Source organism: Budorcas taxicolor, chromosome 5 (assembly GCF_023091745.1).
Source record: "Budorcas taxicolor isolate Tak-1 chromosome 5, Takin1.1, whole genome shotgun sequence".
Lineage (NCBI taxonomy): Eukaryota > Metazoa > Chordata > Mammalia > Artiodactyla > Bovidae > Budorcas > Budorcas taxicolor.
Genome location: NC_068914.1, coordinates 92,975,194 through 93,000,059, shown reverse-complemented (window position 1 = coordinate 93,000,059; position 24,866 = coordinate 92,975,194). Strand labels below are relative to the sequence as shown.

The 24,866-nt window shown below is 36.5% G+C and overlaps 1 protein-coding gene across 2 annotated transcripts in view; it reads left to right on the top strand.

Annotated features, from left to right (window-relative positions):
* The window catches only part of MSRB3 (methionine sulfoxide reductase B3), a 180,120-nt gene that overhangs the window by 30,241 nt on the left and 125,013 nt on the right, over positions 1-24,866 (top strand). For both annotated transcript variants that reach the window (XM_052639631.1, XM_052639632.1), the window contains exon 2: positions 10,256-10,382. In XM_052639631.1, coding sequence (XP_052495591.1) covers positions 10,307-10,382 — 76 coding nt within the window. In that variant the 5' untranslated portion in view covers positions 10,256-10,306. The remainder of the gene's footprint in view (positions 1-10,255; positions 10,383-24,866) is intronic.

Sequence of the window (24,866 nt, the reverse complement as noted above, 5' to 3'; positions counted from 1 at the left end):
AACACCATTTCACTTGACAGAATGACCAAAAGATGAACTGTGTGTGTATGTCAGTTGCTCAGTCATGTCCAACTCTGTGACCCCATGGATTGTAGCCTGCCAGGCTCCTCTGTCCATAGGATTCTCTAGGCAATAATACTGGAGTGGGTTGCCATTCCTTTCTCCAGGGGATCTTCCCGACTCAGGGATCAAACCCGCATTTCTTATGTCTCCTGCATTGGCAGGAGGATGCTTGACCCTCTGAACTACTGAAGCCTTTGGTTATTTAAACTTGGATATTTGGGGATATCCTGGGTGGTCCAGTGACTAAGACTCTGCGCTCCCAGTGTAGGGGACCTGGTTTCCACCGTCAGGGAACTAGATCCCCCATGCCAGAACTAAGAGTTTTCATGTCACAACTAAAGATTCTGCGTGCCACAACTAAGACTCGGTGCAGCCAAATAAGTAAAAAAAAAACTAGATAAATTGGATATTTGGCAGATATTTTCTTAAGAATGAACAAAGTGATTCTGTCACTTTTAAGGAAAAGACTGTATTTGTTGGCAATTATAAAAGCTGAGCTTTCAAGTTAAAAAATAAAATTCTGGAAAACATGTATCTGCCACTGTGAGCTTGACAGCTTCTCAACATTTAAAGATGTACCTGAAAAAATCAGTGGTGACTATTAATGAGTATGATTTTTGGTACTAAAAGCAAAATGTGTCAACATGTGAAAGATGTGCGTAACCCAAATGAACCACTGTTTTCCAAATGAACAGTGCATGATGTTATAAAATCATGCACAGTTAAAAGATCCAGTCAAAATGCAAAATAGACCAATGAATTTTAATGTAATAGTATGAAAAGTTCATTGATAATACGTAGTTTCAGACTGTCATTGTTGAATTTTGGTGTTAATACCAAAGAAGCATATCTGTAGTTATCTGAAAAAGCTGTTAAAATATTCCTCTATTTTCCAACTACTTATCTGAGTGAGGTGAGATTTTATTCATGTATATACTTCAGCCTTGTAGCTCAGTCAGTAAAGAATCTGCCTGCAGTGCAGGAAACCCGGGTTCGATCCCTGGGTTGGGAAAATCCCCTGGAGAAGGATATGGCAACCCATTCCAGTATCCTTTCCTGGAAAAGAGGAGCCTGGTGGGCTGCAATCAATGGGGTCGCAAAGAGTCGGGCATGACTGAGCGACTAAAACTTACTTATACTTCAACCAAAGCAACATATCACAATAGATTAAATGCAGAAGCAGAGATGAGAATCCAGCTATTTTCTGTTAAGCCAGACATTAGAGAGATTGACTTGACAAAAATTTAAAGCTTTTCCCATTAAATATTTATTTGTTTGTTTTGGCTAATCTAGTTATTTTTCACTGTTATTATTTTTATTTTTGTTATTCTAAATGGAATAAACAAATACTTTTAAGTGGCTGTTTTAATTCTAATATAGTAAATATTGATGGGTGTAACTACAGAAACAAAAGGCATTTGATAATTTTTACATAGGAATGTAAAGGGATGCTAAGATCAAACAATTAAAAAATGGCTAATTCTGAAGATATTAAATAAAATATTCTTCTTTATGTAACTTTTCTTTGGTTCCCAACCCCTCATAACCCTGCCATTCCATCCCCCTAAAGTGAAAGTAAAAGTGAAGTGCTCAGTTGTGTCCGACTCTTTGCAACCCCATGGACTGTAGCCTACCAGGCTTCTCTGTCTGTGGGATTTTCCAGGCCAGAGTACTGGAGTGGGTTGCCATTTCCTTCTTGAGGGATCTTCTCAATTCAGGGATTGAACCCGGGTCTCCCACATTTCAGACACTTTACCCTCTGATCCACTAGGGAAGCCCCCTAAGCTGGAAGAAATTGTCCTTCCTCTGAAGGACGTACTTTATTTCTGCCTCAGTAAAGGCATTGAGTACATATCTTTTGGTTCCATCTAGGCTAATATGTTTTTTGACAGCATATATCTTTGTATATTCATCAGCTGTTAATACATTATTTTCTCTGTGGTAGGAATTTATACAGGTGAGCCGACTATAATTTGGTATCTTAAAAGTGTTATCTCTAAATGGTTTGAAAGATTGAGGATTCTGATAGCTAGGATTCTTCTGTTTCTTATAACAAATACAAAAAGATCTCTGCTTAACAAAAGAAATGCCCGATTCTAGATTCTAGCTAATTAGGCATGTTGATTTTGAGAAGTAAATGATTGGTTGATCAGTTCATTCAGCAAATAGTTCAGTTCAGTTCAGTCGCTCAGTCGTGTCCAACTCTTTGCGACCCCATGAACAGGCAGCACGCCAGGCCTCCCTGTCCATCACCCACTCCCGGAGTCCACCCAAACCATGTCCATCGAGTCGGTGACGGCATGGTGCCAAGTATAGAACTGTATCGTAGACATTTAGATTAGTGGTTTCCACATGCTGGCCCGTGATGAAGTTTCTTCTTTTCCTAAGAAATGAGAATAATAGCAACAATGAAATGTTTTACCTCAAAACTTAAATATATTATTCAAACGAACATTCTTTATCTTGAGGTTGCTTTCTGAGTTCTTGGTGTCAATATAATCTTTCTTTTCTGAAATTATGGTGAGATTAGGGTTTGGGACTTTTTGTTCTTACTTGACAAAATTCAAATTTGTCAACTTTCTGTTGGCCCTTGAAGTTTTGGGGGGAACATTTTACTAACTCAGGAAAACCACTGCTGTAGACATTCTTTTGGCATTTATTGGAAGGGATTTGACCTTTAGGTTTGACTTTTTAAATCCACTAGCACAATCAGCTCATTTATTTGGGAGTTAATTATCAACTGTGTGAGTTCCCTGCTTTCCTGTTTATATCATCTCTCTTTGGCAGATGATTGTTCAATTGCAAGAAAAAAGTAAAAGGAAATAAAAATAAACCCAAACTAAAAAACTAACAAACTAACGTTTATCAAATTTTTGGATGTTGGAGTTCTAGGGATGAGAAAAGATGGAGAAGTAAACATTTTTGACCAAAATAGGGCACTTGAATTATCTTCAGATCTCAAGTCAGATTGCACTTTCAACTTCCTACCTCTTCACAGATACTTCTAATTGCCATGAAGGAATCAACTGATCTTAATTCACATTCTTACCTTTAAGCACCATTAAACAGTTGAGATGGCAGAGATAGGAGGGTGGGAAGTGATGATCCTGAACAACCATTTCCATAGCCAGTTATTTATATAATCATTCTTCCACTCAACACATGAATGGCTGTTAGGTGCCAGGTACTAGGATACAAAGATGAAAAAGAAACTGTCTCTACGCTTAAGAGGTTTATAATCTAGAAGAGTGGGGTGTGAGCAAATCAGTGCCCTAAAAATTGTTAATAAGGGATGTGACAGCATGCTTAGTGCTTCACTGGGGACTCAAATAGGAGAAGTTAGAAGGGGTGGGAGTTGAGAGTGGGGAAAGGAGAGAAGGATATGGAATGAAGAAAGATTTGGAAGTGGAAGCAGGAAACAGCAAACCTGTTTGCAGAAAGTTATTTTTGGCCACCTGATGCAAAGAGCTGACTCATTGAAAAAGACCCTGATGCTGGAAAAGACTGAAGGCAGAAGGAGGAGAGGGTGGCAGAGGATGTGCTGGTAAGATAGCATCACTGACTCAATAGACATGAGTTTGAGCAAAGTCCAGGAGATAGTGGAGGACAGGGAAGCCTGGCGTGCTGCATGCAGTTCATGGGGTTGCAAGGAGTCAGAAACAATTTAGCGACTGAACAACAAATGAGTATATTGGTATGGCAGGAACGTGGGGTGGGGTGGGATGTGAAGTATGGCAAGAGAAAAGGCTGAAGGTTAGGCAGCAGCTAGATGTAGAACTTTAGATGCTTTGTTCAGTAATTTGGACATGATCCAAAGGATTTACCAGAATGTGTTCTGTGGGCTGGTGATAGGAAAGAAAGGGGTTTTGTAAGGTCAAAACCATTTGAAAGGCATCAGCTGAGACAGGTGTATTTATTGTGAAACCTCTCCAGCCCTTCCTATTAGGTAGCATTTCCACTACTAATTTTGTTTGAAGGGGTAATGCCTGTTTCTCAGAACAGGGTTTGGGAAACCCTGCAACATGCAGAGAGGAATCATTAAAAAGTTTCAAGCAGAAAATTATAGATAATTGTGTAATCTAATTCTGTTCTCAACACATAGTGTCATAGTACTCATTAGGTATCGTTCAACCCCTATTTTTAAACACTAAATAATTCCAAAGTGATATATTAGATATTATGAGAGATTAGAAAGATGTGTAAATTGTATCTAGCATTTAAAAAGAACATGTTGGTTATCTATAAATGTTATTCACCTGTGAAATTATTTGAGTCAAAAACAGTATAATATGGCTGATTCACGTGGCTGTACGGCAGAAACCAATAAAACATTGTGAAGTAATTATCCTCCAATTCAAAATACATAAAAGGCAAACAAAAAGCAATATAAAAGTGAGGAAGTTGAGGATAAACTTGGGGAGCTATAGATTTTCTGGGTGGTCTTGAGGCAGGAGGTAGATGCTGTTGCTGCCCCGCCCCTCATACCACTCCCCAGAGTAAAGCGATTGGAAATTCATTCCCTATGGACTGAAACTCCAAGATGAGAATAGCAGGACAATTAAGGGAGGAGCCTGGGCCCTGTGCAGACCACATGTTTCTCATTCTCGAAATCAGGAGACCTCCCTGACTACACATGCACAGAAAATGTCCTTGGAGGTCAAAGGGGAATGATGCTAACTAATGCCAGGCTACCCACAGGCCTCTTCGGTAGAATCCGTCTTGGTTAAGAGTACACATGGGAGGATCCTGAGATATACCAGGTATTGACTGTGAACCAGGCAAGTCCACGTGATTGGTCAAAGGAGACACAGAAGTGCCCCATAAAACTAATTCAAACAGCCTCAAGGGGGCAACTCAGCGACTCTCTCTCTCTGAGTCTGCCCGTGTGTTTATCCACAGGTATATACTCTTTTTTTATCTCTTAATAAATAATTTACTTGCTTCACTACTTTCTATCTTTGTGGAAATTCTTTTCTGCAAAGCCGAAGGCCAGGGCCCTTGTCACTGACCACTGACCTAGTGGGTAGGATCTGGTACTTTCACCACCGTGACCCAGACCCAGTGTCTGGCTGGGAACTCAAGCCCTGCTCCAAGTTATTGTAGGCCAAGGCCAACTGAGATCAGTCTTTGCTCAGTATTGATTTCCAGGGAATGTTATTTATTTATTTAGCTGTGCCGAGTCTTAGTTGCGGCATGAGGAATCTTTCTAGGTGCGGCACACAAACTCTTAGTGGCAGCATGTGGGATGTAGTTCTCCAGTCAGGGATCTAACCTGGGCCCCTTATATTGGGAGCATGGAATTGTAGCCACTGGACCACAAGGCAGTGTAAGGGGTATTTAATGCTAATTCTTTTCCCAAAGATTGTCATCACTCAAAGAATGTGTTTCTTTTGCCTCTTTTTGGACTAGGATTGTTTCTGGCTAGGGTCTTTGTCCAGGCAGCTCAAGGGGCACGATGGGAAAAGACAGGCTAATTGAAACTTGAATATTTGGCGGGGGGCGGGGGGGGAGTAGTGTGGAGAGTAAATGTTGGTTTGTTTGATCCTCAGAAGTACCATCTCATCAACATATTGAAGCTTTAGTAGATGCAAGTGGACTAAATCCTGGGCTTCTCTAGGTTATATATCCTAAAGGTGTGTCAAAAGAGTGTAGAGAAAAAATTTGAAGATGAAAGGGAAAGAGGTTACACGTGATGGGACAGAAAAATTAAATCTAGACATCTGAGTATGTCTCAGGCTTTCTACTTCCTTAACTCTGTACTTTTTTCACTCAAAGTCAAGAGAGTCTTCAAATAATCTTCTTGAATTCAGTTCAGTTCAGTTGCTAAGACAGGGAAGCCTGTCTATCACCAACTCCCGGAGCTTGCTCAAACTCATGTCCATCGAGTCAGTGATGCCATCCAACCATATTATCCTCTGTTGTCCCCTTCTCCTTTTGCCTTCAATCTTTCCCAGCATCAAGGTCTTTTCAAATGAGTCAGTTCTTCGCATCAGGTGGCCAAAGTATTGGAGCTTCAGCATCAGTCCTTCCAATGAATATTCAGGACTGATTATCTTTAGGATGGACTGGTTGAATCTCCTTGCAGTCCAAGGGACTCTCAAGAGTCTTCTCCAATACCACAGTTCAGAAGCATCAATTCTTTCGAGCTCAGCTTTCTTCACAGTCCAGCTCTCACATCCATACATGACTACTTGGAAAACCATAGCTTTGACTAGACGGGCCTTTGTTGGCAAAGTAATGTCTCTGCTTTTAATATGCTGTCTAGGTTTGTCATAGCTTTTCTTCCAAGGAGCAAGTGTCTTTTAATTTTATGGCTGCAGTCACCATCTGCAGTGATTTTGGAGCCCAAGAAAATAAAGTCTGTCACTGTTTCCTCTGTTTTCCCATCTATGTGCCATGAAGTGATAGGACTAGATGCCGTGATCTTAGTTTTTTGAATGTTGAGCTTTAAGCCAGCTTTTTCTCTCTCTTTTAGTTTCATCAAGAGGCTCTTTAGTTCCTCTTCGCTGGAACTAAATCATTTAGTTCCTCTTTTTGAATTAAATGAATCTTTATTAAGTATTTATTATCAGCCACATTGTCTATTAGGAGAACATAGAGTCAGAGTGGGAGAAGGCAATGGCACCCCACTCCAGTACTCTTGCCTGGAAAATCCCGTGGACGGAGGAGCCTGGAAGGCTGCAGTCCATGGGGTCGCTGAGGGTCAGGCATGACTGAGCGACTTCACTTTCACTTTTCACTTTCATGCATTGGAGAAGGAAATGGCAACCCACTCCAGTGTTCTTGCCTGGAGAATCCCAGGGACAGTGGAGCCTCGTGTGCTGCCGTCTATGGGGTCACACAGAGTCGGACACGACTGAAGCAACTTAGCAGCAGCAGCAGCAGCAGAGTCAGGGTTTGTAGAGTGAATTGGTAACAACCTTAGACTTTTCATTGCCAATTATGGTGGTCAAGAGCACTGGTCCTGGAACCAGATGGCTTGGGTTCAAATCTGTTAAATCATTCAGTCCAGTGACTTAAGGGCTCTGCTTCTTACCAGCCAGGAGATCTTAGGTAAATTCCTTAACCTCCTTATGCCTCAATCTCTATATCTAAAAGTGGGAAAATGATAATATGTACCTCTTAATGTCCTAAGGATTAAAAGAGCTAATAAATGTGAAGTGCTTACAATACTGCCTGTCATATGGCAAGGGTTTCATCAGCTGCCAAGCTTAGAATATCTTTATCCTACCATGGAAATCAATCCAAGAGTAGTAAGTTTTCTGGCCTAAATCAGAATCAGTGTTTAGAGAATAGCCTACTAAGGCTCAATATCATTGGGTATAAATGAACCGTTAGAAATTTCTGATTCATATAATTTTAAAATAAAAACAAATATTGTACATTTAAATGCTAGTAAGATGGGACTTCCCTGTGGTCCAATGGCTAAGACTCTGAGCTCCCAATGCAGGGGGTCTGAGGTTCGATTCCTGGTCAGGGAACTAGATCCCACATGCTGCAACTAAAAAGATCTCACATGCTGCCATGAAGACTGAAGATCCTGTGTGCTACAACTAAGACCCAATGCCATCAAATAAATAAATATTAAAAAATAAATAAATAGATAAATACTAGTAAGAGCTAATGATTGTGAGCATAAACTATGTGCCAGGAGTTGTTCCAAGTGGTTCTAACCAATTAACTGATTTAATTGTTATTTTAGAGTTGAGGAAACGGAGGCATTGAGAGGGTAAGCCACTTTGCCAAGGTGACACCACTCCTTAGGGGCAGGACCAGGCTTCAAACCCAGGCAGTCTGATCTCATAGATCCCACCCATCCATTATGATATCACGTCTTCCATCCAGTATATTCTGCAGTTTAGATTGGTTTGTCAACATATTTTACTTCATGTATTGCAAGCATAAACTAAGAGAAACTAAGTGGAAAACCGTTAGTTTAAATTTGTTACATCGTTTCACGTACAAATATTCCATTTTCTGTTCTATAGATGAGTTGCTCCTGGCGTCATATTTAGAGCCATATTAACTAGGATACTTTTGTTTCCTGGAGAACAACATTATGAGTTTGATTTCACCAAGGCATCCAGAGTCATGTATCTGTTCTCTAGAAATGTTTCTCACTTTCCATCTCAGCTACATTTTTTTCAGGGTAGACTGTAGTACCTGGTGCATTTTTGCAAAATTAGCTGCTTTGGCTGTTATCCTCACGATCCCAAGCTATGAAAGGGCATGCTTTGTAGGACTTGAGGACGGAGGACGCTGTGACAAACTGTACTTTTTGTTAAAAAGGCTAGATTGCTCTGGAAATAGTCACTTTGTTACTCTGCTTTGTTGGATGCGAACACAGATGGGTTCTCTTTAAAAAAAACTGGGCAAAAGTAATTTGCCACTAGATGGAGCCCTGGCTTTTTGGGTAGAAATAAAGGCAAGCGTAAGAACATTAAATCACGCCGTTATATCATGCTGAAGGGCCCCCAGTATTTGAGGCCCTCAGCTTTTAATTATAGAATGCATCTTTGTTCTTTGCCTGACCTGCAGAGTGACATCACTCCCTTTCTTCCTGTGCGCTGGCTTTGACACAAGCCAGATGGCTGTGGCCATCGGTAGGCGCACAGGCCGCCTGGTACAGCAGTTGATGAAACAGAATAGGAAGACGTTTTATGGTCAACTGCAGGAGCACAATGAGGCCGCAGCTTTGCTAAGTAATTACATTCATCGTGCACACTTTACTCCTCACAGAGAAGGCCACAGGGAAAAAAAATACATTTTTATTTATAGTGTTGTGAGGTATAGACCTTTGATCTTTTATTAGTCAGTAGTCTGCTCCAAAGGAATGCTCTCTTTCCCCTGCTCTGCAGTCACTCGTGCAAATGACATGTTTATTTATGTTTAATGGTTCTTTCAGGCTGTGCATTGTGATACTTACCTTCCCTCTTCCTCCTTTTTGTCTCCAGTTAGTAACACAAAAATGTTTTGGTTTTGTAGTGAGTTTAGTTTGGAGAAGTCAGAGTTCAGGCATGTTAATACAAGCAGATTTCTGTCAGATATACTCCAGAGTGATTTGGTCAAATATATTACTGTTTATTATGTGTTTGTTCTTTGAGGAGGTCAGGAGAGACCAGGAACAGACTTTTATTTGGGGGGAGAGGGAGTTGGGGGTGAGGGTCAGGAAATGAACGAGACATTAATTTTATATCCATTTTTGGACATTTAGTGGTTAAGGGCACTTGTAATGTTAATTTTAAATAAAATATGGGAAGTTACTATTCATCTAGTATTTCCACCTTCATTTGAAGTTAATCTTTACCAACTGAAAGATTGTCTAAAACTTTAAAGAAAATCCTAACAACTTTTCTTTAAAGTTTAGCATTCACACAGTTCCACATGATTCATTTCCGAAAACTTTAAAAATTATTTTTACCCCTTTTAAGGCTAGGTTGTGAATATTGGTTACAGAATTGATCTAGAAATTATAAATCATAAAATCAAATGAAAATTCATAGTTGATATATCGTCTTCAAACGTAACGCTGTTTCTACAGTGAAGCCTCCTAGTTGTCCTTAGGTTATTAGGCTCTCTATTTTTTAAAAGTATGAAACTCTAACAAAAGAAATCTCTTAATCTTACAGGATTTTGCAGTCTTCTTCAGATTTACAAATAATTGCTGGAAGAAGGCAAAGTAGTATGAGGAGAGAGGGGGACTTTCTAGTTGGATAGAACAAGGCTTTCTGATTTTTTTCCCCCCACTGGCTGTTTGCTTTGTGCCCTTGGACCTTTGAGCCTTGGCTTCCTCACATATACATTGGGTGATAAAACCTACCTCCTAGGTTTATTCTAAGAATTAAATGACACAATATATGTGTATTTGGCCCCTGACAGTTCCTGTCACTTGGTATGAAGTCAGTAAATGTTAATTCCTTTCAACTGTTTTAAACTTAGTCTCTTTTTCCAACCTCTTGCAAAACGTGTTCACAGATTACACTATTATATGGTGTGTATTTTATTCATAAGATATAAATAAGCCTGGGTTGAAAGTAAGCTCACCATCTGAAAAATAGGCATTTGCAATTTATTAGCACTGTGTGTGTATGTTCAGTTCCGGATAAAACCGTAACCATCAATTGTGCAGTGAACGTGTTTAACATTTGTGATGTTTTAATTTGTTTTTGTTTTCTTTTTTTCTCCTACTCAGCTTTTGCCCCTGTTCTTTGCCTCTCGTTTTGTTGGTGAAGATATCACAGTGATGTCTGCATTCAACCTGCTGCATTTGGTGACAAAGAGCCAGCCAGCTGCCCTGCGAGCCTGTGGGCTTCCCTCAGGTTGCTGCTGCTTGTGCTGTTCTAAGTGAGGGCACTGGTCCGGGGTGGGGGGTGTTTCTGCTGCAGGAAATGATACACCACAATGCTTTGCTAAATTTCATTTTCTTTTACTTGGGCCCTAATTTGAAGACGGAAATTGGTTATAAATCACCACTCTATTTAGAGTAACATTCATTTCCACAATCCTTACAACCCTTGGAAACATTGTCCAGTTTCCTTGCTTAGTATATAATTGTCACTAATATTTCATGATATCTTCTTATTCTTTAATGCACACTACCCATCTGAAAATCATAATGTTCATAAGAGGCTGGCAGTCTTGATAAGAAACCACCCCAAATCACACAAAATAGGACGTTCATCTTGTTAAAGGAAAATGAAAATGCTTTTCATTCCACATGTGGTCATTCCTTTAGGAAAGAAAAAAAATCAAAATGAACAACTTTAGTGTAATAAAGTTAGTTATTGTACTTGCAAAGAAAAGATGTTCTATTTAACAATGACCAAATATAGAGAATTACTATAGCATGTATTAACTGGTTCTTAAATTAGAACCACCAACCAGTCTTTTTAAAAATGTGATTTTAAGCATTTAAACAAGAGAGACATAAAAGTCCAAAATTTTACTATTTGCCTGTGTTTAACATTATAATTTTGTTATGAAAGTCACAATGGCCAGATATTTTCTGTGAACGTTATTATCAATATTACTTTTATTTTCTTTTAGTTTTCTCTATTACTATATTATATAGAGAATTTCAGTCTAACTCATTAAATATTCATTGAATATTAACTATGAGTGCCAGGCATTGTGTGAAGCAGTGAGGATACAATGATAAATAAGATCAAGCCGATTTCTTTAACAAGCACAAGCTGGAGCTGAAACTGTGTAAAGACCATTGAACCATGTGGTGATAAGACTAAAGTATTTATGCCTCGGATGTTAGGGGAATGCAGAGGATGGTCCTAGCTCTTTGCTTAGGGGAAGAAATTTTTGGAAGGGAGGGAAGGTCTCTGAAGTTTAAGAAAGGCTTCATGTAGGATATGCTTAAGTTGAATCTCAGACTATGAGCAAGAGTTAGCCAGATGTCCAAGAAGAGGGAAGGACGTTTCTGACATATGGAGTAGTGTGGGCAATACATGAAGACCTGAAAAGGCAAGGTATCTTCAAAGAAATACGAGTTATTTAATGTGGCTTGCTTGGGTGGGTGAGGGCAAGTTAGAAGAGATAAGAAAGAAAGGTAGACAAATCGTAAAGTGCCTTATATGATGTTTTTAAAATTTTAAATCTTAGGGAAGGGATGAAGGGGAAGTAAAATGACTTGGTTTACATTTATAAGGTTTATTGATTTAGTATGATGGACGGTCCGGGCTGGTTCCAGATATTTCTAAGAGAAGGTTGAGAGATGGCAGCTTAATTAGAAGTGAGGATAAGGTGTTTGTCTTGAAGCTATAGTTGAATAGTAAACACTGTCCATTTCAAAAAATAGCTTTTATGTCTGTGTGTGTTGAGAGGTCAATAAAGCTTAATGGTTGGAGTCCATAACCACTCTTCCTGACACCTTTGCTTCCCAACCTGCCATGTTCCTATACTGCTGCCACTGAATATGTTGGGAGAGCTTGAGCTGGAGGGACTCATGGAGCATGGAGAGCCTTAACAATGATTGTTACAGTAGGTGTGCAAAGAAGGGGTATGGATAAGAGAAAAATTCAAGTTACAGAACTGACAAGTTTTATTTCTTTTATTGTATGTAAGCTGGAGGGAGAGCATCAACCAGTGTAGTTTCTGTGCTATGTGAAACTTTTCCATGACTATGAACTATGTGTAATAATTCCTGGGTTGGGAAGATCCCCTGGAGGAGGAAACGGCCACCTGCTCCAGTATTCTTGCCCGGGGAATCCCATGGACAGACCTCTGGTGGGCTACAGTCCATGGGGGTCACAAAGAGTCAGACTCAACTGAGCAGCTGAGCACACATGCACATAATTGGAGTATGCAGGTTGTTTAACTAATATGTAACCATGTTTTCCACTGGGAAAAAACCCCAAGTAGGAAAGCACTAGCATAATTCTTGTAACATTAGTTTGTTGTACACTAAGGAGGCTAAGTATTTATGGAAACTTATTAATTAACATGGTACCACTCGAGATATGACAGTTGTAGAGTTAAGAGATTTCATAATGAAATTGTTTCATCAAAATATGTGTCTTTAAATTTTTATATCCTAATGATTCAAAGATAAATTCAACAAAGATGATAATTTTTAAGAAGTAACCATTATAGCACAATGCTCAAACACACAAATTCTGGAATTCCACATATCTAAATTCTAGCTTTGCCACTTAACTGGTTGCGTGCCTTGACTTCCTTGTTTGTAAAATGGGAATAATAATAGTACTCACCTGAAAGGGTTGCTGTGAGAACAAAATAGCTTAGGATGTGAAAAATGCTTACAACAGTGGCTGACATATAGTAAGCACTGTATGTAAATGTTCACTAGATCACTGTAGACATCTGTATCAATATAGATATATATTTTGTGTGTTTTTCTAGTAAAATAGACTTTAAAAAAGTATTTCAATACATCCCATATTGCACTTGTTTTTCTTTAATCGGAGCCACAAATGCACTTTATATTTTAGAAATAACCATCTCAGTTTGTTGTTTTGATCTCTTTATTTTACTCATACATCCCACTGAACCAGAATTCAAGTCCTGTAAACATACAACACATTTCTTTTATTCTTACTATCTAGTACTAATGATTGCTCGGAGGGACTCTGTCTTTTTTTCTTAGGGCTTGTAAACCTATTTTACTTTGATAAATGATTTGGTACAGTAGTATTCCATAATTGCTTAGCCATTCAAGGACCTTGTACTTTTTAAAGTGTTATGAAATTTCCAGTGTGCACATATTTTATAACTTCAGTGTCAGCAAAATCTTTGTTACCGTCCATTTCTCTGACAGAATTTTACTTTTGTTGTTCAGTCGTGTCCGACTCTTTGTGACCCCATGGACTGCAGCAGGCCAGGCTTCCCTGTCCTTCACTATCTCCCAGAGCCTGCTCAAATTCACAGAATTTTACTGTTAGAAAAGTAGCTATGTTGAAGACACTGCTAACTTCAACAATAATGTGAAACAAACAATTTAAATTTTGAAAAAGGAAAATGAAACTGAAATGGGAATTCTTGCCTTCATTACTTTATTCAAGTAGAGAGGGAAGAGGCCAAATTTGGAGATACAGGAAATTAAGGTAAAAGTTTGACGTCTTTCTTTAATTTACTGTTCCCTGGTCAAAACCCATTACAACAAAAATCTCTGTAAATCAAAAAGACTTCTGCTCCCTAGCCAGTACCCTACTAATTTTAGGTATTATTCAATACGAAATAATTCCAGAACTGAAAAATAATTGGAGCAGGCTCTTAAAGTTGATTATAACTGGATTGACCTGTATGAAGGCCATATCCCAGAAGGCTGATCTATCATTTTTCAGCTTTGACTTCCTTTTCTTCTTATTTTTAAATAGGCATAATTTCAATTTAGAGCTTATTAAGTGCATCTGAGTTATGGTTTGCTCATGTTTGTAATTAAAGGTAATTTTTTTTCTCTCAGAGCTCTTCTTAATTTCCTATAACAGTTTCTTTTATGTAATGAAAAAGAGCACTGGAATAGGAGTCAGAGAACTAACCACAGCTCCATCATTAACTTGTGTGCCCTTGAACATACCAGTAAACCTCTTCAGAGCTCAGTCTCTTTATTTTTAAAATGAGAAATTTAAATTAGAAAATCTTTTCAGTTTTGAAATTCTGTGATTTTATGAACTGTCATTGTTTTGTTTTTACTTGGCTTTGGGTTAATCAGATCTTAAGAGTTGGTACTAATTAATGGCTGGGAATTTACAGAAAAATCTGCTTGGTTGTGGTGGGAGGACAGAAATATTTTCCATGTTTGAACATTAGAATTCCTTTCCTCTAAATCAGGACTGAAGGGGTTATCTTAGCAAGGGTTAGGAAGCGCAATTTTACACATAGTTTCAGTGCTTGATAAAAATTAAGTCAAATTGTAACTTAGACTAGATATCATGGTAGTTTTCAGCCAAGCGAGAGTATTTGTCTAAGTAGTACTAATTGCAGTGATAAATTGTGCTTTTCTCCAACATCATACATGTAATATATGGTTGTTACTCTTATAGAATTTACTGGCATGTTTAATAGTCCATGAGTTGAACAGCCACACGGCAGTTTGTAAAGGTGTTATGTCATAATATTGTAATGTAGAAATTAGAAGTCTTAAAGACAGATACTTTGCAAATGCTGTATGTAAGTAGGACTATCGTTTGGTTAAGTAGGGCTCTCCAAGAATCAGGGGCCTGTGGCTCCAGAGCTTAGCACAGTGCCTGGCACTTAATAAATATTTGTTAAATGAATGAATAAACATTTGGAAAGTTTACATGTAGGTGAAGTGATAGCTATAACAGAGAGGACAAATTTATCTAAGACTATTTTGGCCTCAAATAAATCTAATGGGAAGGTTAAATTGAAGTTCATAGTTTGGGTACCTTTTGAAAATATTGTAAAAAAACCAATTTCTCTTTTCTCACTTTATTGCATTGATACAATATGGTAGATTTCTTAGGAATAAATCACATCGTAGCCAAACAAATAACAATAAAAAATGGTAACACAGATTCAAAGTATATTATCCAAAATTTCTTTTACTTTTTCTCTCCAGCAATTTGAGTTTTGGTGATAAACTGTTTGAGGAAAGGAATAAGTACATATGATAAGTACAAATTATAGATATTATGAATAAGTACATATTATAGCCTATAATATAATAAGTACATATTATAGCCTACAGTCCATGGGGTTGCAAAAGTGTCGGACACGAGTTAGCAAATAAACAACAACAAATACTTACCGTGAGAAGTAAGAACTCTGGTTCTTTTGGTCACTTCTCTCTGGAACAAATTAATATTGTCTTTTGGCCTTTAAGTTCTGCATTTGTAAAGAGGAAGTACTGCATATATGCACCAAAGCAATATCCATAAGTAAGAAGTAATATTATTCAAGTCTGAGCTGGCAATATTTCATTAATAGCACCTGACGTTCTTTGTATTTACTGTAAAGAAATAATTGAAGTCAGTGGTATGCTACTCACCTACCAAATAGATTGGCTTTCTGTATTATTTTTATTTTTTAACCATTTTGGATCATGAAAACATGAACCATCTTTAATCTAAAAAAATTTTTTATAAATTAATGTTATGACTTTTCTTCTCCAGAAGAAAAGAAACATATGTTCACCTAGAAGAAACATATGTGCACCTATGCAAGTTTTCATATAGTTTCAAGATTTTTTTTATTAGATATCTGATACTTGTAATTGAGGGCTATTTGACCACAGATTCAGAACCTGTCTTCTAAAAGATACATTTGAAACCAATACAAAAACACTAATCAGAACGAATTATTTCTAATTTCTGTATTGATGTCACCAATGAAATTTTCTCCCACAAGTTCAGTTTAATGCTCTCTATTCTCTGGCTTCACATTCTTACATGTTCATCTTACCTAATTTAATTTGATTAAATTAAAAATGCCTTGTGGAGGGCTATTATTTTTTTTTTTAAGGAAACAAAGAGTTCTTAAAAAAAAAAGACATTCAGATTTCAGCTCCCCTAATTCACAAAATTTGCAATTAATTGATTGAATGACATCCACTTCTCCCAGTAGATGGCACTAGGTTTACACTCTTTCACAGCTTGAAAGGGTATTGATATCATTAGCACATAGGTGCATTGTGAAAACTTAAACAAAAGCATGTTAAAAATATTCAGTTAAGAACATATGGATTTACAAGCCACAAATTTTTTCTGCTTATATTATGTTCAAACAATATTTGTGGAGTGCAAAACCTTTTTCCATTTTCAACAGGCTTCCAACTTCCTTCTGCTTGAACATCTCATCGAAATTGTCTTTCATGTGTAGACTTTCTATAAACTAAAACACGTTTTCATAAATTAACTTATCTTGTATCCAAATAGCTGATTTAACAGTAATTTATGGTTTTATATATAGCTAAATTTTCTTCAGCAGACCACCCAAGAATTAAAGAAAATTTCACATTTTGTTTTGCTATGTTTTGAATTTTTGTAGAATCTTGAAAATGTTATTAATTTAACATGTTGAGTGTTAAGCATGAGTCCTTTCTTGCATGAATGAAAATATTTTTGGAAGCTAAGAAAAATTATATTTAAAATGTTGATGAGTACTTGGATACAGCTATATTCTTTACTAAAACAAAATGCTTTAATAACTCCGTGATATAATAAAGTATTAGTTACTGTTGAAAAATTGCTGTACAGCATCTAATTATTAGATGAGTTTTAAAAATCATTTGTGCATGAGGCTAAATTGCTATAGAACAATAAATGCATATGTATGAATAAGGTGTTGGGCATATGGTTTGTTAAATGTGGAATTTGTTAATTTTTTGTGAAATATAGAATAAATTCTTCACCTACATTAATAATGATAAAATACATAACAAAATCTAGTATCAACAGATAAAATAGGCATGCACACAAAAGAGTTTTAATTTTGTTTGAAAAATTCTCTAATTAACAATGACCACTGAATATGAAATATTTTAAGTTCTGAAAACAAATGATAATTTTACAGTTAGTTTATTGAGACAACACGGACTTTTGGGAATCATATAGGTAGAATTATTAGATGTTTATCTAAAATTTACCTAACAGGTCATAGAAGGATTTATTAAAACAAGCCATCTTTTGCTTTCAGCAAATACGTGTTTAATGAAGAATGGGATGTGAATGACAGTTCACCAGGAGTTACTAATATGTGGCTAGATACTTGATGAATTTTCGTCAGTCTTTTCTAGTTTATAGCTTCATCCTAAACATTTTATTTAGAGATTGAATCTCTCATGGCTGCTTCTGCTAGATATATTTTAATTTAAAATGCTTTGAATAGATTTTATTGAGATGCAGTGGCAAATTATCTAAATTTTTGTGCCTTTGCATTTGAAATCAACCCTTTGAAATTTTTTTTTAACTTTTTATTTTTACTTTATAATACTGTATTGGTTTTGCCATACATTGACATGAATCCACCACGGGTGTACATTTTAAAATCCCCATTTATTTGAATTCTCTTGGTTTCTCTCTCGCTCTCTCTCTTTTTTACATTTAGTATATTTGCAATTGTATTAGTCACTTTAGAATGGATATTATAAAAATTACCATGAAATGACAAAGATATTAGTTATTTAAGTGACTTTTAAGAGATATACATTTATAGAATTTAAATTTACTCGGTTACTACTATGGTAAGCATTTCCTTCAACAGTAGATATATTTATTGTTGTCAACCACATAATTGCAAAATAAGAATGTACTGCTAATCTAACTTGCTAGATTACTTAAATTTTAAGCAAGCAAATAAACCCCCAAATTTTATAGCTATAGTTTTTAAGATTTAGTTTTGTTACAGAAATGCTTAGCGGCTCACAGAATGGTACAGCTGTTCATAGTATATTCCATTTTGATCAATATTTCATATGCAAATTTTAGATACCATCACAGCAAGTTTCGGAGTTTGCTATCCTGTTTTTGGTATTGATGAAGAATGAGTTTGGAAGCATAATCTAGATTTACTAGTTTGTTTTTACCACCAACTTGCCTTCTGGCCCCAGAATCTGTTTTGTACCTTTTATTCCTATTCCTCATCTGTAAACTTAGAACAAAATACATTCTTGTCAAATTGTTCACAATTAGATATTACCCTCAAGTGTTAACATTACTTGACATTTCCCAGAAATTCATTCTGTTCAACTTTAATCCCTGGCCGTAAGGGAGAATACACTGGAAAAATATAAAAAGGCAGAGGTGGGACATCAAATAAGTCTGGGAAAGTTGATAGGTTTGATCATCAAAATCTATTTCTATTACAGGAAAACTTATGGTTCCTGCATAGTAAGCTCTGGCAAGGTAGAGATTGTTTTGATTGTTTAATTCACTATGCCGTTTTAGCAACTAGGCTTCTGACATCTGTCACTTATTGAATAGGTACTCAGTAAATATTTGTTGAATGAATGGATGGTGATGAATAAGTAGCATCATCTTATGTATCCAAATAATGCCACATAGTAAGTAATGTGAGCTCTGTTTTTAAGGAATATACATTCTTGGAAAGATGGCTGGCTACTTTGGGTTCAAATTTTGTTATCTATAGAATAAAAGGAGTTATATACTTCATGTTTTTATGATTCTATATAAACATTTCCTCCTTTGCTTTACTACTGAAGGAAGGAGTAGAAGAAATAAGAAAAGCATTGTGCATCTTTCTGCTCAGAATGGCTGATGATCTTCTTGGATTAGGATTTGAAGCAGTGACAGTTCTGGAGGATATTGAAGGAATGCAGGAGATGGAGTTATAATTAGCAGGAGATTCTAGGAGGAGAGGGTGGCGGTGTGGAGAGTGGGAACAGACTGTGGGCACGTAGGTTAGTGAGAGATGGGCATGTTAATGTACAACAGAGCTCTGGTTCAAGAGAGGAATATAATGAATGAATAGATTAAAGGAGGAAAGCTGCAGACAGGAGCTTGCTCTCATTAGCCAAGTGTGTGACCAGGTCATGCAACATCTTTGGGCCTTGGTTTTCTTCCTCATGAGGGCTTTGAACTAGAAGTTTATCAATTCCCAAATTATGAACACTTGTTCTACTAATAGCCTATAAAACGGATTCCATCCTCATGTGGAGAAACTGCATGCTGCCACATCTAAGATGACTTGTGTTCACATTTCACCATCTTGGTAATGAGGATGCAACATACAAATCATTTTGATAAGGAAGTATTGCTCTGGTTTGATTGACAATTCTTGTCCACCTTTCTAGTGGAGCGTAAAATAATGGTGTGTCAAAATACCACATATTCAATAATGGACATTGGCATAAGAAAGTCTGGACGAACTCTTCATTTAAAGCCCATGTAACCTAGATTTTCCTAATCTGGTTTGACTGTGGAAACTTCTCTCACCCCCCAACAGGAACTACCTGTAAGCATTTTTTTTTCCAGAGCCAGTGTTTCACATGATATGTTTTGCGGAATGCTGGATTAAGTAATCTCAGAGTCTTAAATCCAGATAATTAATGGAATATTAGTCATAATAAAAGACTTGAGAGTGGAACTCTAGAGAGGTAATAAAAGATTCAGAGTAGTAATTTAAAAATTTAGTCCATTATTTTTTAAAAATTTCATTCGTTTATTGAGCAAATATTATTGCAGATTTTAAACTAAGTTCTAAGAAAGAGCTGTCATTTAGAAAACATCTTTAGGAAGAAAATTTAAATAGCAATAATTAAAATGGAGAGTTGAATAAATACTTAAATACAACATGCATTTATTTAGTACTTACTCTTCTCTGGGCACAGTGTAAGGTTCTGGGGATGCAAAGATTATTGAAATTATCGCCCTGTCCCTTAAGGAGATATTGAATAATTCAGAAGAAGTCTTATGCCTTTACTTTAGTTATCTGGCTGATAAAGAAAACTGTAAATTTTTTGACTTTTTTTTTTTCTCCAGAATCTCTTAGATTTTTCTGGACTGTATACATGTATAGCTAGACTCAGATTTAGCTGTTCATTGAGTGACAGTTGCAGACTTATCTGTCTATTGAGCTTAATTAATTTAGATTTTAAATTTGATTTGGGCGATAATGTAATTTTAGACATTTACAAAGCTGAGCTCTTAGACAATGTAGATTTTAGTTTCTTTGTAAAAAAAGTATACTTGATGTTACATGGAAATAAAATTCTGCATGGTAATCTAAGAGAAGGCTCCTTTCCATCCTTTTTATGGGTGGTTACCTCTCATCTTCCCCTTTCAGTCTTTGCTCCCAAGACGGTGAGGGAGGATGGGAGAGAGAACTGTTTTTTGCAAGTCTTTTTGATTGCATGTGAAATGTAGAATGGAAATGAGTCTGTCTGTTTTTAATTTTTTTTTCTCTACTGGCTATGATGTTCTACTGAAGACCCATACTGGAAAAAAATATTAAAACCAGGGAACGCTAACTTTGTCAGACATTTCACTTGCAATCAGCTAGACTTGAAGTTAAGTAACTTTCTCTTCCATTATTGTCACTTGATGATGGCAGTGCCTTTAAAAATCCTCTTTTTACTCAGATGCTTTGTAAGTAAGAAAATGCTTTCTGGGTCAACACATGTTTGAAATATTTCCCTGAACTCTAGTCTTCACGGTCCACATTAATACAAAAGTCATTGCTCTTGGTATTGGGATTACATTTGGAAGAATTGATAAGTACTCTTTAGTTCATTTTAATACACTTAGAGAACAGTGATAAAATGATTACTACACATGAATTCAACAATTAATACTTTGTAACCTGCAAGTAAAGATAGAAATGTAAAATGTGGTTTGTATTTTACAGAGTTCATTCAGGTTAATGTATCATCAGATAAATGTAGTGGTAAAGCTCTCCATTGTCTCCTCTCAGGAAAATCATGCAGTCTTACAGATTATTTACTATTAAAGGCTAGAATTTGAAATCATTTAGTAGACTTTAGATGTTGTGGGAGGTACATTTACTCCTATTGACTTGCAGTGAGAAAACACTGACATATTTCCCTTTTAATTTTAAAACTGCCTCATTTCTCTGCTGCCCAATTTTTCCTCTTCCAAATCAGAATACACATTTTATTCTGGCTATTTTACTTTGTTAAATTAGCTAATCCCACTGACATGAAAGACTCTGATTACCATCTTGACATTGTATGTATTTGATCACACTACATCTATCAGCTTGTTTATATAGAGTTCTCTTCCCTATTTGAATCTCCTGTGGCCCGCTGATCCTGTAGATGCTGTTTCTACAAATAATGTGAGTTTTCTATATCCCAGTTATAATCAGACCTAGTCAATGTTGGTGGGCAAAGTTTAACAGTATTAATGTCTTCTTTGTTAAGTCTCTTGACCCAAAACTTTACATATATTTTTCCTATAAGACTGCACATTGTATTGATTGTTTTTCTTATCTTTACTGCTACAGTATGTGTTCCCCTAGGGGCAGCAACCTTGACTTACTCATTTTTAATTTTCCAGTGCTCATCACAGTTCTTACTTCACTGTAGATGTTTAATAAATAGTTTCAGAAAGTATGAATTAATATTAGGCTCAACAGTTTATGTGTTCAAAGAATTTATAATCTGGGAAAATAAAGCAGAAACAACTGAAGATATTTGAGAATAAATGCAAAATATTATATTAGTTCATGTAAATAGTACCCTGTGAAGTAAATACACGAGTACTGAGGATATTCAGATGAAAGATCAGAGTAGGGATGAATTTATAGGGATATGTAGACTTGGAAGGAAAACTTCCTTGAAAATATTTTCTTAGTTTATCTATTCAAACCTTCAGTATGGAAACCAGAAGACCAATTTTATCATTCAACTATGCACCACTAAAACATATGGTCTTGTTTAATTCAAGAAGTTTAAAATGCTGTGTTGCCTTGGCATGCTTATAATGTCCATTGATGTTAATTAGAACTCTGTGCATGCATCAGTAGAACAGAGCTGAAACTGATCTGTAGAACCGTCTTATGTGAAGTATAATAGAAAAACAGCAAGAAGGCATGAAATGCGATTATTACTATGAGAAATAAAGATATGCCTTTTCTCACATATAAAAAAGAAAAAGATCTTTACCTTCTGATTCCTATGACCTAGAGAGTTTTTTTGTTTTCTTTGTGTTATATTTAGGACATGGCAGACCGACAAAATTAAACTGAACCTGAGTGTAAAAATTAAGAATGTTTTTAAAAAGTGAAAACTAAGTCAAGGTACTAATTTTATACTTTCTTTAGTTATGGATGTTTCCTGCTTCCACCTACAAGATTACTTCAAAGGGGAGACTTATTGAAATGTTTCCTAAGGGTAAATGTTTGGCCAAAGGATTTTGTTCTCTAGGCCTGTCAAAAATTCATCACCAAAGACCATCTACTGAGTATCTTGCACATGAGTCCAGGTTGAGAGTGATGATCGATAGTCTGAAAGGGATGACATTAAATACACAGAGCAAACTAGCAGAGGCTGCACTCTGATTCTGTGTTCAGCATTCAACCAAATACTCTCTGAGAGCTATTTTGAGTATAGCATTTGGCTAAAAGGATTTCACTTCGCTAAAAGGAAGAAAGAAAGGTCATGTCAGACAATGTCTGTCCTAAAATATTGCAATTGTAAATTTCCAGATATAAAAGTATATTCTTTTTGTTGTTGTTTCTTATTCATATTTTGGTCACCTGATGCGAAGAAATGACTCATTTGAAAAGACCCTGATGCTGGGAAAGATTGAAGGCGGGAGGAGAAGGGAATGACAGAGGTTGAGATGGTTGGATGACATCACCGACTCCATGGACATGAGTTTGAGTAAACTCTGGGAGTTAGTGATAGACAGGGAAGCCTGGCGTGCTGCAGTCCATGGGATCACAAAGAGTCGGACACGACTGAGCAATTGAACTAAATATCTACACTATTCATATTCAAGTTTTAGTATTTGCATTGTAGTTACTTGTCTCCATCTCTACCACTGGAACAGGAACTTTTTAGTGTATTCATCTCTTAACATATCTTACAGATAGTGAGGGACAGGGAGGCCTGGCATGCTCTAGTCCATGGAGTCACAAAGAGTTGGACATGACTGAGTAAACAACAACAACCATCTCTCACATTGGCTGTTTCCCCCAGGTGTTCAGGAAGCTCTTCCTTCAGAGAGTAGCACAGCCAACTTCTCCTCCTTCAGGGCTGTGCTTAAATGTCACCTCTGTGAGGCTTACCTTGACCATTCTATTTAAGGTTATGGCCCTTACTTCTAGCACTCCCAGTCTTCTTTGCTCTGCTCAGTTTTACCTTTTTTCCCCATCCTGTATACTCATCACCTTCTGAGAGGCTATATAATTTTCTTATTTATTTTCATTGTGTTTTATCTGTTTTCTACCCCTGCTGGGATAGCAGCTCCGTGAAAGGATCTTGATTTTACTCACAGATATGTCTTAAGTACTTAGAATAATGACAGAATATAGTAGGTGCTCAGGGCTTCCCAGGTGGGGCGGTGGTAAAGAATCTACCTGCCAAGGCAGGAGACACAGTGTCGATCCCTAAGTCAGGAAGATCCCCCGGAGAAGGAAATGGCAACACACTCCAATATTGTTGCCTAGAGAATCCCATGGACAGAGGTATCTGGTGAGCTACAATCCATAGAGTGGCAAAGAGTCAGATATGACTGAGTGCACATGAGTAGGTGCTCAGTAAGTAATTGTTGAATGAATGAATATTTTACTTAGCCGAGTACTCTGTAAACACTCAACAATTTTGATGACTTAAAAAACCAGTAAGAAAAACGTTGTATCGGTGGTCCTCAAAGTAAGCCCTGCAGCCCTAGTTTCATGGAAACCCCAGATCTGAAGCCAGTGTCATGATGTCTTAGATGGTCTGTTCATCTCAGGAATGTTTTTCCTGTATAGGTCTATGCTGAAAGAAAAAAAAAAAATCAAAAGAATTGAGCATTCTTTTACAAGCATGGAGCTTTTCTTTCTTGTGTTAGGGATTTTTTTTAAAAAAAAAACCTTTATTAAATTACTAGAATGTAAAAACACAAGGAAAAATGGTTCATGGTATATAATTTTATATTCTATTGTAAAAATGGGCTAGACTTGGCTTTTATAAATGTACACTTATTTAGAAATTCCTAACATTACTACATCTGGGATAAAAGTTTCTTTAACTTTCCAAAATGACAGACTAGTAACCAACTAAAAATTATAATTTATAGTGAAAATTGAAATAACCATTTTTAAATACAGTGGCAAGATATTTAAACATGAGCTTTACTCAAAGGAAAATAAGGTAGTCTTATCTTCACTTACTACACTGGGAAAATAATAGTTTTATTTTTTTCCAAAATTAAAATTACGGGATCCTAGGACCAAAATTAAAATTATGGGATCTTTAGATTTTGTTTTGTTTTGATTTTTCACACAGAAATATAAGATTTATGTCTTAAAAATGCCCTAAGATTTAGGTTACAGATTTGATTTACTTCTTAACAAGAATTTAAAAAGCCTTTCAACATTTTATAGACATTGTGAGAATCCCATTTGAACCTTGTCACTGACCCTCTGCTGAAGGAGTGAACCTAGGTGAAACAGACATTGGCTAATAGGTAAATGTTTTTACTTTCTAGATGTACTACAGTGATCATTACTTTCCTCTCTTGTTATTTTTAGTTGTTAGTGATAGTTTTCAAGTTTAAAGTTATCATATAATTTAGGAAGAAAGAAGAAATTTGTAGCTTAATTTTTCCATGGGTTTTGCACTCCGACAGCCTGAGATTTGAGTCAGTATATCTTTTTGCTGTTTGTCCTTAGTAAGTTATATT